General features: G+C 40.0%; 1 protein-coding gene across 1 annotated transcript in view; it reads left to right on the top strand.

Annotated features, from left to right (window-relative positions):
• Pou6f2 (POU class 6 homeobox 2) overlaps positions 1–14,439 on the top strand; it is a 445,133-nt gene that overhangs the window by 134,075 nt on the left and 296,619 nt on the right. Inside the window, exons 3-4 of the mRNA XM_004840260.4 lie at positions 9,389–9,480; positions 12,773–13,001. Of these exons, the coding sequence (XP_004840317.3) occupies positions 9,389–9,480; positions 12,773–13,001 (321 nt within the window). The remainder of the gene's footprint in view (positions 1–9,388; positions 9,481–12,772; positions 13,002–14,439) is intronic.

Raw genomic sequence — 14,439 nt, 5'->3', positions numbered from 1 at the left:
TTTGGTCAGACAGCCCCTGTGCCTAGAGCAATGAAAGCAGTGAGCATGCCGTGTTCCTCAAATCCAGCCATGTTGACGAGAGAGTCACAAATGCTCTGTGACAGCCCCGTCCATCTACAATAAAGTAGCCATTGGTTGAAGGGAAAGTGGAGAAAAAAAATAATGCTTTGAGTCTTTCATTAGGCTAAATCTCATCCACTTAAAATATTTTCCTTTAAATAAAAAACATGTCCTTTGCAGTGGGGAAAGGACATCAGAAAAATGCCTTTTGTCGTGTGATTATGATAGTACATGGCAGTTTTAAAAAATAGTTTTATTTGCCAGAATTAAATGTCGAGCTCTTTCTTTTTGTTCACTTGTTAATGGTCTCCTTCAATTAGCTGCCCTGTGAAATCTCAAAGTCTGGGAAAATCATTGGTCTGTGACAGTCTGATCACCAGCCCTTGGCAGTCACAAATAACAGCCACTGTGGGTGGAGAACTAGAAGTGTTCTGTGTTGGAGGGCACTGGGCTCTTAGTGAAGCGACTGCATCCAGAGGCCATCATTTTCAACTGAAATAATGATTTATTCTGTTGTACCTCATGTTTAAATCATATTCTGCATGTCAGATTAGTAGCCTTGCTTGCTGCTGAGGGGCTGTGCAGGGTTCAGACCTCTGGCTGGCAGCTGGGTTCTTAGAGGAACAGAGTGGATGATGTAGCATTGTAGTTACCACGGTAACTACGTTTACCAGGTAAACTCCTGAGCCAGGAGTTTGGGGTTGGCTTTTGTTGTTATGTCACCAACTCTGTTCGACCCCCATGTCCTTTACGAGCTTGCATTTCCAGGTACCCATGTGAGGCTGTTCAGCTAATAATCTCAGTGCCCTAAAAAGAGTTTAAAATTTCACAATGAGACTTTTGATGGGGCAGCCCTGAAGGTCTGTAGGACTGCAAAGAGACCCTTGCAGATATTAGAAGACAAAGGAGAATGTTGCTAAAAGTGGGTGGGAGGCTGGGATGTTGCACAATCACTATATCCTCTGACCCTCCCGGGTGGGGACCAAGGTGCCCTGATGCAGGTGCTTGGTGAGAAAAACTGACTGCATCCCTCCCCTCGGCCTCATCTCCCTACCCCCAAATTCATTCTCTCTTTCCCTTCTTAAGTGAAGACCAAACTTTCAAAGACTTTTTAACAGCTCTGACCACTTTCTAAGCATATTTAAAGTCAGTTCTTGGAAATTTCTGCCTGTTTGACTATGGAAAGGTAACCTGGGAGAATTTTAAATCTAAGCCAGTCTCACTGCCTTGAAGTATCTATGTCACATCCCATTGTCACCAAGCTGAGTGATGATTTTCCCCAGTTAGGGGAGAAAATCTGTGTTGGCCTTAGAAAGGAAGATCTACAGCTACAAAGGTATGTATGTGGCAGCCAAGTGTGGTAGTCCTAACATTCTGGGAGGCTGAGACCTAGCCCAGCCTGGGAACTTAGTGACTTAGAGAGAATATTTTAAAATAAAAAAGTAAAGAAAGGACTGGGGACAAGGTTTAATGTAAAGGCCCTGGGTTCAATCCTGAGTACTGCTCTCCCCCTGCAAAAAAAGACACGTAGCTTATTTTGTATTTTTTTTTTCCTTTGGAAGATTTCATGCCCTTTTCCTCTACTATCCACACATATAATGATACTTGATAGAAATCAAAATAATATTTTATATTGAATAGAGTATTTGTGTGGTTGTCAATAATGGCATATAATAGATGTGTTCATGGTTTGTAGGTTTGTTTTCCTGTTGGGGGAAAAATGTATTTAAATCCCTATGTAAAACTGGGCCTGGTGGCACCATGCCTGTGATCCCACCTTCTCCAGAGGACGAGGCAGGAAGATCAGTAATTGAAGGTCGGCCTGGACAACTTACCAAGACTTTGTCTCAGAAAACAAAGCACCCCAAAACCAAACTCTGAATTCTGTTAATAACAAACATTCTTCAGAATTTGCATGAGCCACAGTCATGACTTGAATTAGTTGTAAGTTTAGGCGTAACTTTTAAAATCTGAAGGCACTTTATGAGGAGGCTTTTTGATAGAGAGCTAGTAACCCCAAATGTGTGAAAACAAGAGTTAGTGGAGTCCAACAGTGAGTCATGGGCCTGGCCCCCTTCATGTCAGTGACCCCTGCAGTATCATTGTCAGGGTCTAATGCTCTGAGGTTCTTAATAATTGACCTCTGGATTTGTGTTCCATAAGTAAAGTCTAATAGGACCAGAGAGCACAGGAGGAGAGAGAGGAAGCCTAGAAGCTCCTCCTCTCCCCAGGGAAGGGTGGGAGTGGGCTGATCACATCCTGCTTCTGGAAGCTTCAGGAAGCATGAATGTGCTCCCTTCTGCTCTTCTCAAGAGACTGGGCTTCAGTCCCCTTCCCATTGTGGACTTCCCACCCACCACTGATCAGGTATCCAATACATCCCAGTGGGACAGTCATAGTCCTCGACTCTGTCCCTTCTGTGTGGGGTTGGGGTGGTGGCCCCAAGGAAGGGGAGATTAATTTCCCAGTCCCAGGCCAAGTACTTGCAAGTACACAGTGAGTGCCACAAATTATATAACTGGCATCAGGTAGAATATGAATGAAGCACAGAAGAGGGTCCATGGAGACCATAACACCATAGAATACATGCAACCCACTTCATCCATGAAGCACCAAAGTCTTGCTGATCCTTAGGGAGGAAAGACTTTGTCCTGTTGTGCTTAAGCTGTTGAGAGTAGCCCTTAACCATGACCTTGTCGGAGGACATGTTCATCTTATGGACAGGTGTGTTGACATGCGCAAGCCTTCCTAGGCTGTGATAGTTAACAGATTGTGTCAACTTGAATAAGAAACACACAACTAATTAGATTAGCATAGTTCTGAAGGGATTTACTGAACAGATTTACTGAAGACCAAAGACCCACTCTGGGTGTGAATGGCACCAACCAATAAGCTTGTCACTTAAATGGAATAAAAGGGAAAAGAAGGGAAGCTCACTTCTCTTTCTTCAGAGAAGCTCCAGTCTCCACCTTCACCTTGGACATTGGCTCCTGGCTTTTAGTGTAGACTCTTTAGCCTTCCATCGCAGACAACTCTGGGTTCTTGATAGCACAGAACACTATAGTAAGCTCCAGGGCTTTGTCCTTTGGCTGTATCCTTTGAATCTCCAGCATGCAGGCAGCCCCTTTGCACTCTTCTACACCTGACTCTGCAGATGACTATTTAAGACTACCTTGTAGATCCTTACACTGTGTATTTATCTATTTTATATTAAATCTATTCTTCTAGTGAGCACTGACTGTTACACGGGTTAAGAAAAGGCATCTTAGAAATTAGACAAACCATTTTCACATGGTTTAAAATCTGTGCCTAGATTGTTTCAGCTGACTTTATAAGGAACTCCATCATTTTAAGGATGCTAATTCACTTCACTGTGCGTAAACACCAGCAGACATACATTCACACATATGCACACACTTGCACACACACCAAGACCCAGAGCTGGCCTTCAGAGATACAAAGATGCATTAGAAAGTCTTTGCCCTGAAAGAACTTGTACTCTTGTGGAGATAGCAGTACTTAAGGGATAATCCCTACCCCAAAGCTCTGTCTACCCACAGATGTCATGAAATTTTGCTAAAGTATGTTTGATGACTCTCTTTTCTCATCTCTCTCCAAGAAGCAGCATTTACAGAAATTGAAACCTTTATTGGTCTGGATATCACAGGAGGTTAGCTCTGCTTTTATGGGATGGATGTGAAAACAAATGATAAAAACAATTGTTGGAGGAAGACAGAAGGGAGGTTTAGTAAATTTGGGGAAAATAAAATCTTTAAAATCTCTGTAGCATACATAGACTAAATCTACATGAAAAATGGAATGATTTATTAAATAATTTTGGTAAATATTGCAAAAATATCTTCAGATGATCAAGTCCAAATAAGAGATTTGTAGGGTATGTGTGTGTGCATGGTTGCACACATGTATGCACTTTATCTAAATATTTCAAGTTTCCCTTTTCTATTCAAGTATAATTGAAGTCTTAAAGACCAGTATTTAGAACTACTGAAGGCCTAGATCCCTCACTCAAACAATGAGATCTGGTTTTTCTCCATCAGAGGCCAGATAAGTCACCTGCTAGAAGAAAGGGATCTGTTTTTTACATTAATATCATCAGAAACTCTGTGTTCTCCGGACCTCAGTGCGTGAAGTTACAAGTACCTAACAACATAATTTGCAAAAAATACACAGCCCTTTATGTGAATTAATGAATGTTTGATTTTCAAGTATGGCTTATAGAATCAGCCTTATTACTTTAGAGTCTCAAATTCCACTGAGAGTCTGTGTGGTGTTCTGTACATAAATACGTGTGTGTCTGGTATCATAAAGAAATCCTGACTGGCAATAAAAAGTGGCAGACAGAGATACTTCCATTCCCTCCTTGGCATTTAGAAATCTTGGAGAAATAGAAAGAAAAGGAAGTTTAATTTAAAGGGGACTTCTGCCCTGCTTAGCTGGGTTAACCTGCCCAACATGAAATAATAATGCATTCAACTGTCCATCTTATAATAAGTAACCTTTGCATCACCTCAGTCACTGGTGAAAAGTGCAAACAGTGAGCAAGGAAGGTATGAAATACCAGAAAGAGCCGAGAGAACACTGTGACCTTCATGTGATTATGTTTGTGCTAATGCATAAAGGACAGAATCCCAAACTCAGAAGAACCTGATTCATTAAAAATGCATTAGTCATTAATAAGGGACTCTTACTCACTGCATGTGGAAAGGATGGCCTACACGTGGGGGAATATCTTGGATGAGCAAGTTGTATTTGTGGTTCTATTTCCTTCTCTATCTGCAGTGACCACCATGTACTCTTTGCAAAAAGAGTGGACTAAGGCTCCAGAAAGGAGTGGGCCCTCTTAGGACGAAAAAAATGTCATATTTGTTTCTTAAAATGACTTATTTGGAAGAGTCTACTCCAAAAAAAAAGGAGAAAAATCCAAGACTGTATACTTGAATGCACATCTGTTTTAATTTTGGAGTAGCTAAGAGAAGCTGAACCTGGTTAGTGAAAATCTGTTATATCAAAATTTTAAAAAAAGGATTTGCAGAACCAAAAATGACCTTGCTATGAGGAACACAGTGATGGTCATGAGTGCTGATCACTCAAGAGCTCTGGGCTAAGCTGAGTGGAAAGGATGGAACTTGGCAGGCTCAGTACTCATTGAGGCACTGAAGGGAGGAGTATTGTGCTGTCACACAGCTCTGTCCTTCCATAGCCCCGAGATCTGCAGGCATCCTTGTATGTTTCACCTGTGAGATCATACCTGAGAAGATGGTGTTGAATGAATGAATGAGTGTCCTCTGAGCAGAAGGCATTTTTTTTTTTTTTTGTACCGGGGATCGAACTTGGGCCCTTGTGCTTGCGAGGCAGGCGTCGGAACCACTGAGCTAAATCCCAGGGCCCCCAGAAGGCATTTTAACAGTGAAAGATCCATTATTTGTTCATTGTCTTCACCATTTATGATGTATCCTTCCCCTAGATTTAAATCTGGCTTCTTTGTTTTCACAGAAAATTAACACCTGTTATACACTTATTTTAAATCCTACATTGTGACCCTTTAAAATCAGTGTTACGTTCCTTGAACTGTCTGTGAATAAATCATTATTGCGAATAGATGTATCTGAGATGGTTCTTCCCCTCTCTTTGCTGGAAGTCAGTCAGAATTATGATGGGAGAAAACTTGAAGGTAAGGAAACTTGGAAGACTGTGAGGGTCATGCTAGCTGAATACCCATCTGCTATTCCGAAAACTAATGTGGCAGAGATGGCAAACCTTTTAGAGCTGTCAATGTTAAGAAACAGCCCACTGCAGCACACACGGCATAGATTCGCCACTACTGGTCTTTGGTGTCCTCAGTGCAAAAGACATTCAGACTTTCTTGGCAGCAGATAAACCACTGTTTGCTCTTTATTATCTTCAGTCTCTCGTGGAGTTGTGTAAAACATCCACATGAACTCACCTTAGAGTCTCCATTAGGGGCCCATAGAAGCTCCACAAATGAGTTGGAAGCTATTTGCTAGCATCTTGGTGCCGTATTTCCCACTTATGCTACCATGGACTAAAGGAAATGCTATATAGTCAGCCCTCTCTGTCCCTGGGATCCTGATGCACAGATTCAGCCAACTGTGGATTGAAAATATTTAGAAAAAAGAACACATATAGATTATTTTTGTTGTCATTACTTCCTGAATACCATTGCTCGTGGTGACTGGGAAGCAAAGACAGCAATAGAAAGGGGCCAGGATCCCAATACCCACTTCAAGGCAGTGCCCTCAATGACCCAACTTCTCTTCACTAGGCTCTACCTCACAAAGGTTCCAGCACCTCCCAATAGTGAGGCAGGCTGGGGACCAGTCCTTTTACTCATGGGCCTTTGGGGGGACATTCAAGATTCAAAGCATAGCAACATGTAAATTGGAATTGTGATAGAATTTGTCAATAAGCTTCTAAATGAAAGATATTTCCAAGGTTTATGTTAAACAATAGGAAGTAATCAAGTGGGTGCCAACACCTACCTTAAAGAAGATAGACTACTGCTGCATTGAAAGCTAAACTCTGTTCTTTATTGAGTGACTGTATAGTTACCAAATGTGAGTGAAATGCCTACAGAGAGTGGTGAACCTACCACACAGTCCCTGAGCTGCACAACTTAGAGTACCTGTGCTTAAAAGCACAGACTGCCCTCTTCCCAACTAGCCTCAGAAAGCTGTCCTGGAATTCATTGGTCTCCAGAGATGTAACATGTTTCGTAGGGTCCAGAACAGGAGGAATCTGCCCACTCCATTCAAGTTGGTGTTTTTGTATCTGTGACCATGGAAATATCTAACTTTCATTTCTCTACTAATGTAAAGCTCAGTCTCGCCTCAGATCTCTGCAAGCCCTAGCTGATGTCATTTATTCTTTCTGACTGCTGGATTCCCCTCTGGCTCTTAGAAGGCCTCTATTCAGAAGCTGCCTTCTGCCCAGACAGATTAGTTTATGGTCCTACAAGGTTAAGTGTGATACATGTGTTTGGGAAAAATGGAGATGCGCATTAAGAAGAAACATTACTTTCTGATCCAGGGAGGAGAGTATACATAATCTCCTCAAGAGCCTGTGAAAGACTTCATTTTACACATGAAATTGTGTGGAATTGCCCTGGACTGCATTGAACATGGTTTCTTTGAATAGCAGGCCTTGGAACAAGCTACTGAGCACCAGTTATGGCCTCAAAGCAATAGGGAAGAAATGTAAGCAAATGCAATCTGTGTAAAGTGGCAGAGAACAAATGCACGCTTTTGTTGACACGGTGCCTATGTGGGACGGGTCCTAAACATGACCGTGTCATGTATTAGGAACATTCAGACACAAACCTGGGCCACATGAAAGAAACAGGGCACAGAGAGGTTTAACATGGCATAGAAAGTTTTAAAAATTAAGATATAAAAATATATTTGTAATTGTCTAAGAGGGACTTTCTATTTTTCTGTGCATTGTACAACTCTTGTCACAGTCTGGTGTAAAAACCCATGCCTGACAACTAAGAAAAAGCAACCAAGTTTTTAAAATAGTGATCTTTTTTCAGCTATTTTTGAATTAATCTGAGCTGAATATTTGACTGAAAGCATCATTTGAGGACCCTGCAAGCTTTTTGAAGTATATAAACCTGCTAAGAATTTCAAGGCAAATAAGACTTTATTATATAAGAAGAGAGACCATGAGACTTACCATGCATAAGGCACTGTGTAGCTTAAAATGTCCTGCTTTCCAAGCATAATAACTAAATCATACATAAAAAATTAGAAAAAAAGATCTTCTGCACATTATGGGGGAAATTGTTGGCATCTTCTAATGGGTCATCTTACCCTTGTTATTAAATGACAGCGATCATTAAAATGCCACGTATTTTGACAGAATTCACTTTATAAAATGTCAGCAAGTCTGTGTTTTTATTAGTTTGTTCCAAATCAATTTAGAAATTTCAATAGAATGCTTGTAAGTATTCCCCAAGCAATGTCCATTCTTGACTTCCTGCACAAAAAAAAATTACAAATTAATCAGATTTTCAGATTTCTGCATAATGGCTTTGCACATTTATTGCTTAATCCTATTATAAAATGCTGTTATGATTGACACATCACTGTACAGATGGAAGTCAATTGAATAATATGTAGCAGTCAATTTTATTTGTAGCTTAATGTGCTGAAGTACATTTTCCACATTTCCATTATTTATAAGTCTGTCCCTTTGGAGAATATATAGAAGAATTTGTTTTAAATAAGCCAATAATACCTTCTTTAAAATTTATAAATGTGACAGAATCATATCCTTTTTTTCTTGGTCATCCATGGCATGCCAATAAACAGGGCATGAATTGTCTTCTGCTTGGTATTCATAGGACAAACATCAGGAAAGAGGAGCTAGTTAAAGCTTGCTTGGAATTGGACTTCAACCACTCCTTTAGAAATTGCAAAGAAAACAAAGGCTACCCATGAGGACCCCCTCAAAAATGGCTGCTACTTTTATTTGTGTGTTTATTCCTGTATTTATCATTTCTGCCATTATCTTAGCTGCTGTGGTTTGTTCTGGAACAAAGCACATAAGTGACACAGGGACACTACTGTCCAAAGGGCTTTAAAGATTTGTTGTTTAGGTGGGATGTTCCTTTTTCAGCTTTGGTGTCCCAACAGAATTCTAGCACAGGAAGTGAGGTGTGTTCTTCAGTATGTAGCAGGGTGGAGATCTCTGAAGTTATTGTGCAGTTCCTTCTCTTTTAGAACCCAGGAAACTTGGGTAAGGAGGTCCATATTCTTTTTGGACATCATGGAAGGTGACATTGAAAAAGGTTTTGTTCTTTAGGAGAAGGTGTGGCTAAGTTTCAGAGTCTGAAGCAGGCATGGAGAAAAAGCTTAGAGGTACAGAGGAGATGGGGAAGCTGTATTTGGGGATGATATGGATGAACTTGGTCATGTCTAAGATCACACTTGCTTTGATTTTGGAAAATTAAATTAACCGTTGATCTCCTGTGCATAAAGGATGCAGTTGCCCCTACAAAGGATGCATTGCTATATGCTGTGCAAATTGGTGTCTATTGCAAGCCTTTTGGTGCAACTATTTTCCCTGCTGTCCCTTGCTCTCTACCTCCTGCTGACTTTGGGCATCACCAATGTCCCTTAGCATCATTTATGCAGTCAATAAGTGATTTCAGCACTAGAGGTATTGATAAACCACTCTATCCTGTGATCTGTCCATTAACTCTCTGTGGCATTGCAGGAAAACAAGGCGGTGTGAAGTTACCAGACTGGATCTTACATTAAGGAAGCATTTCTCTTTTGAATTGCAGGGGCCAGAGGCAACGTGGCACTGTCAGATCCAGGCTCTCCTGAGCAACACCCGGCCAGTCAGACCCATCCCCCATTTCCTGTTGGGCCACAGGTCAGTATCTCTCAACTGCTTCCCATCAGGCTGCATGTAGGTTGGTTTAACCATATAAATAACCAAATAAATAATAATGAGTTAAATCCATTCAACTCCAACAGAGCAAAGATAGTGATAAATTTTTGTATGGGAAGCTGTATGACTGCATTACTTATTAAATACCATGGGAAAAATATGTGTTTGCAAAACTCTTCTTTCTTCTTAAAGAAAAGATTGGTTTTAATCATTTGGAAAAAGAATTTTTTTCCTTAAAACTCACCACATTTGTGCTGTTTCCTACCAAGCAGTTTTCTCAAAAGTAAAACTTCAGTGATTGGAGTGTGAAGAAAATTAAGTTATTTCAACCTTACTATAGCCATTTTTGAAATACAAGATGTGATTTAATATAAAAAAGTTAATGCAATTTTAATGCAAGTTCAGCTTATTGAGTTTGACAATACTGTACATCACATATAGCTCCTGCATTAATAAAGAAATACATTCATTATTTTTTAAATTCCAATATTTGTTTTTTGCAGCCTTGTGTGGGTTATATGGAGATGTAGAGCACAATTATAAAAGGCTGGGCTTTTTTAAACCTGTGTCATATAGTGTGTAGCTTTCAGAGTTCATCTTGGTTTTACGGAAAGAGATGCTGGGCCTTTCTCTCCCCTTTACTGTCATTGTTTTTCCTGGAAATTAATCACTTTCAGCACATAGAGGGTAGAGATTGGGTTGGTCTTGACATTCTTTTCCGGTTGCCACCCAGTCCCTCCATGGCTCTGATGCTATCGTCCATCACAGGGACAACTCTGCCTGGGAGATGTTTAGGGGGAGTTTTATGGGAATCTCAGTTTCTGGCCTCTTTGTGTCACCCCTCTATGTCATCCTCCTTACAATGTGTGCGAGTGTGTGTGAGCGCACACAGATGTGCCTGTGAGCATATTAGCCCTAACATGCTGTTACCCTTTCAGGCTAGGTAAATGGCCTGACAGTCCTAGGATAGCGAGGGATGGTGCCACTATGACAAATGGAGAAGGCTTGCTTTGTCCTAAGCCCACAATTCTAATTTTTAAACTTCTGCAGACCAGTCCTCCAAACCTATGACAATTTCAGGATTACTCATTTGCCTTCCTTTTTAGTGTAATACTTATTAGCAGTGATCGTGCACCAAGAATTTTAAGGCCAGTTTATTAATTTTGTTTTTATTCTCAAATTCCATTTATTTTGCTCTTTAGAGTAACTTTATATATTTTTTTTAAAAAAGAAGCACAGCTACTTGTGTGAATTTACCAAATTGTGCAGATATATTAGGAATGAAGTCCATGGGGCCTAGGGCAGTGGGCCTAAAACCTGGGAGCCCTTGGGCCTCTCCACTTTTGCCTAAAGGGCCCTGGGGGAGAGAGACACCAGAGAGATGGCCAAAGAGTGGTCTCAGCCTTTCCATCCATCTCTCATTCTTCGCATGAAGCAGCTCCTTTTCTCTAAATCAGCTCCTTGTATTGGAGGGAGGGGTGAAACATGAATTCTAGAGCCACCTGCCTGGACTTGAATTTGGCTCCCACATACACACTAGAAACGGGACTTGGGCAAGTTACAGATCTCCCCATAGCTCATTAATAGGATAACTACAGCATTCATACAATACCTGGCTATTATATATTGGACTTTATACCATACTTATATTTAATTACTTTTTCTTTATAGAATCATAGCATATCCAACAAAAACAACAGTTGAACTCCCCTGGGTAAGGGTGTGGTATTGGCTCCTCTAGAAGACAAATGAATGTGGCATTATGTGTCTTACAGAAGGTCCCATGAGGCTGCAGTGACATCCTGGCTCAGGTGACACTTGCAGCCATCTGCTGGCCAGGACAGGAGTCTCCCTTCCTATCTCATCATGGGGAAGACCCTATGCCTGCACACAACCAGGTCCAATGTCCAGTGGCTGTAACTTTCTGTGACATCCACTTAGACAATAGCTATTGATCTACAGTAGACATAAATGTGTGTGTTTATACCATTTTAATTGGTCAAAAATGTTGGTGTAATAAAAAATGTTTTTAAAAGATTTCATTGTAAAATAAACATTCTCATTTTTATATTTCATTATAGATCTACATTGTCCATATGCAATTTTACCATTTTAATAGTAACTATTTGGTTTATAAATACTCAGTTTATTTTTTATGTATTCCCATATTACAAACATTTTACTCTTTTCCTAAAGAGGTGTCATAATAATCTGCTTTAATGACTACACAATAGTTCATCAAGTTCTGTCCTGTAGCAAGCTGTTTTTTAACATGCTTTTTAAAATATAGTGCATATTTCCAAGCATTTATCTTTTTTCCTTTGGAATTCTTTAAGATATATCCTAGGAATATATTCTGAGTCAAAAGGAGATTAATATTTCTTTTCAGTACTGGAAATTGAACCTAGGGTCGTTGCACTGAGTTGCATCCCCAATCCTATTTATTTATTCACTTATTTACTCATTTTTTATTTATTTAGAAACAAGGTCTCCCTAAGTTATTAAATTGCCCAGGCTAGGCTATGTACAGATTTGCCATCTTCCTGCCTCAGCCTCTCAGGCATGCCCCATTAAGCCTGCCTGGGGCTGAATACATTTATAGCTCTGTCTCTCTCTCTCTCTCTCTCTCTCTCTCTCTCTCTCTCTCTCTCCCCCCATATGTATATGTATATATATACGTATATATATGTGTGTGTGTGTGTGTGTGTGTGTGTGTGTGTGTATTTCCAAACTGCTTTTTGAAAGGATTATGCCAGTGTATACAAACTGTGGCCATAGATCTGCATAATGGTGTCACTACAGACTTTCTAACATCAAGTAAATCCTTTTTACATTAGTCTCACTTATTTAAAGAGTTGAAAATAGTGCTTCCTTGCTATTTTTGAACCAATAAATAAATAAAATTCCAGTGATCTCAATGCATTCTTTCTTGAGCAACACAGAATAAATTAGCTGACAACTTCACACTTATGAGGGTTAGGATCATATGAAAATTCATTGGAAAGATAACACGTAAGTGTCAGGTATTGCTTTTAAAGGTATTTGAGCTCCTCAGTAGAATCTAAACCAGATGAAATTTTCCAAAGAAATAGTTGAAATGTGATTTCAAAAAACTTTTTGCATCAGGTAATGTCTTTTTCTAGGATAGTGCATGTTTCTTTGCTCTTTCTTCGGGAATTTTCTAACTGTGCTAATAGAGAAAGAACATGCTTTCAGCATGTCCAGGTCCTGGTCCCACAGGGAAATGAGAGAGGTCTCTCCTGTGTTGTTGCAGCCACTGCTGACGGCCCAGCAGCTTGCCTCTGCTGTGGCTGGCGTGATGCCTGGAGGGCCCCCAGCCCTCAACCAGCCCATCCTCATCCCATTCAACATGGCCGGACAGCTTGGGGGCCAGCAGGGCCTTGTCCTCACACTGCCCACGGCGAATCTGACCAACATCCAAGGACTGGTAGCAGCAGCTGCAGCTGGAGGCATTATGACTCTGCCATTGCAGAATCTACAAGGTAACCCACTGTGTCCATGTGCATAGGGCTCTGCCCACTGGCCTGAGTTCTCAGAAGTGCACAGAAACTTGTCCTGTGTGGGGAATGTGGTTCAGAATTGCTTCTGCCATGAAGAATATAGAAGGTTTCTGCAGAAAGTGTGTTTCCAGTTGTTGATGCATCCTAAGCTTCCTCAAGCCATGAGCTTTATGAACCCTTATTTCCTAATACTGATATTGAAGCCTTTCGGGTCTTCTGGATGGTTGTGACAGTTATCATTGCATGACACATTAAAAACTTACATGCAGAATTCTTCTGCTGTTATTTGAAGAGCTGAGTAATAATCTCACAAGTTCTTCAGTTTAGCCATGTGCAAAGAAAGTTTAGATGTTACTTGATTATGTGTGAAGTGGTTGGAACACCTCAAATATAAACCACCATTTGGAGTAATCAATTTAACAATTATGCGGCTTACAGAGTATATTTTACGGTAATTACTAAACAAAATTAAATTATATGGGTTCATATTTCATAATAAGCAAACTGTTTCTATATTGAGCCTTTAAATCCATGGGCATACACTAGGATAAGATTCTGATTTTACTCAGGAAGGGTAGTTCTCTTGAAATTATGAAAGTTTTGACTGTGAAGACTTAGTAACACTGACTGATAGATTGATTTACAAAATGATTCTGTCAGAGGAAGAATTATTATGGTAGAAAATGGTCTGAATAGGATTAGGATGTCCGCTAAAGAGAAAATGAATTGCTTTGGACTAGTCAAACATGCTTCTTTTCTCTATTTATATAAATGTCAACAATTTTTTCTTTTTTGCAGAATAAGGGATTGGCTGGGTAAATCATGTTAATAACAATTTAGAGTACTTTTTTAGCTGGCCAAATGTCAGGATTCCATATATACAGTATTTTATCACAGTGGTCAGAGCATCTGTCCACAGATGGCACCAGAGCTCGAAAGGACTCAAACTTTACACTCTGTGTGTTCTGATATCTCACCCATTGTTGCCACTTTTAAAACAAAGTCTCTCTGATACCATTAAATTGTGCCAAGAAACCTACCATTCATAAATCATGCATGCTGGGATACGCTAGTGCACAAACTTTGCTTGTTTCAAACTTGAGAAAGCCTAGGAAGCCAGGAGCACACGATTAAGCAAATAAAGCAGGAATATACAAGGTGAAAGCAACAAAGTGTAGGGAGAGGCTTTAATGTAGGTAGATGATAAAATCTTAATGAAGAAATGGGCATTATCAAAATGCAACCTTCCATTTGGAACATTTGTGCTTATGGGAATATTGAATACTATAAATAAACATAAGCCTGCAGAACTCCTAGGCAATGAATTAATGCAGCTTGGTTAAGGTGGATGCTAAAGTCAGAGTAAAAAAAAAATGTCTTTTTATATCTTTATGGCTATTTGATATTCTTAGGATTTTAG

Source organism: Heterocephalus glaber, unplaced genomic scaffold, assembly GCF_053883595.1.
Source record: "Heterocephalus glaber isolate CG9 unplaced genomic scaffold, H.glaber_assembly_v1.0 deba00001610, whole genome shotgun sequence".
Lineage (NCBI taxonomy): Eukaryota > Metazoa > Chordata > Mammalia > Rodentia > Bathyergidae > Heterocephalus > Heterocephalus glaber.
The sequence above is the reverse complement of the archived record's forward strand: the minus strand, read 5'-3'. Positions and strand labels throughout refer to the sequence as shown.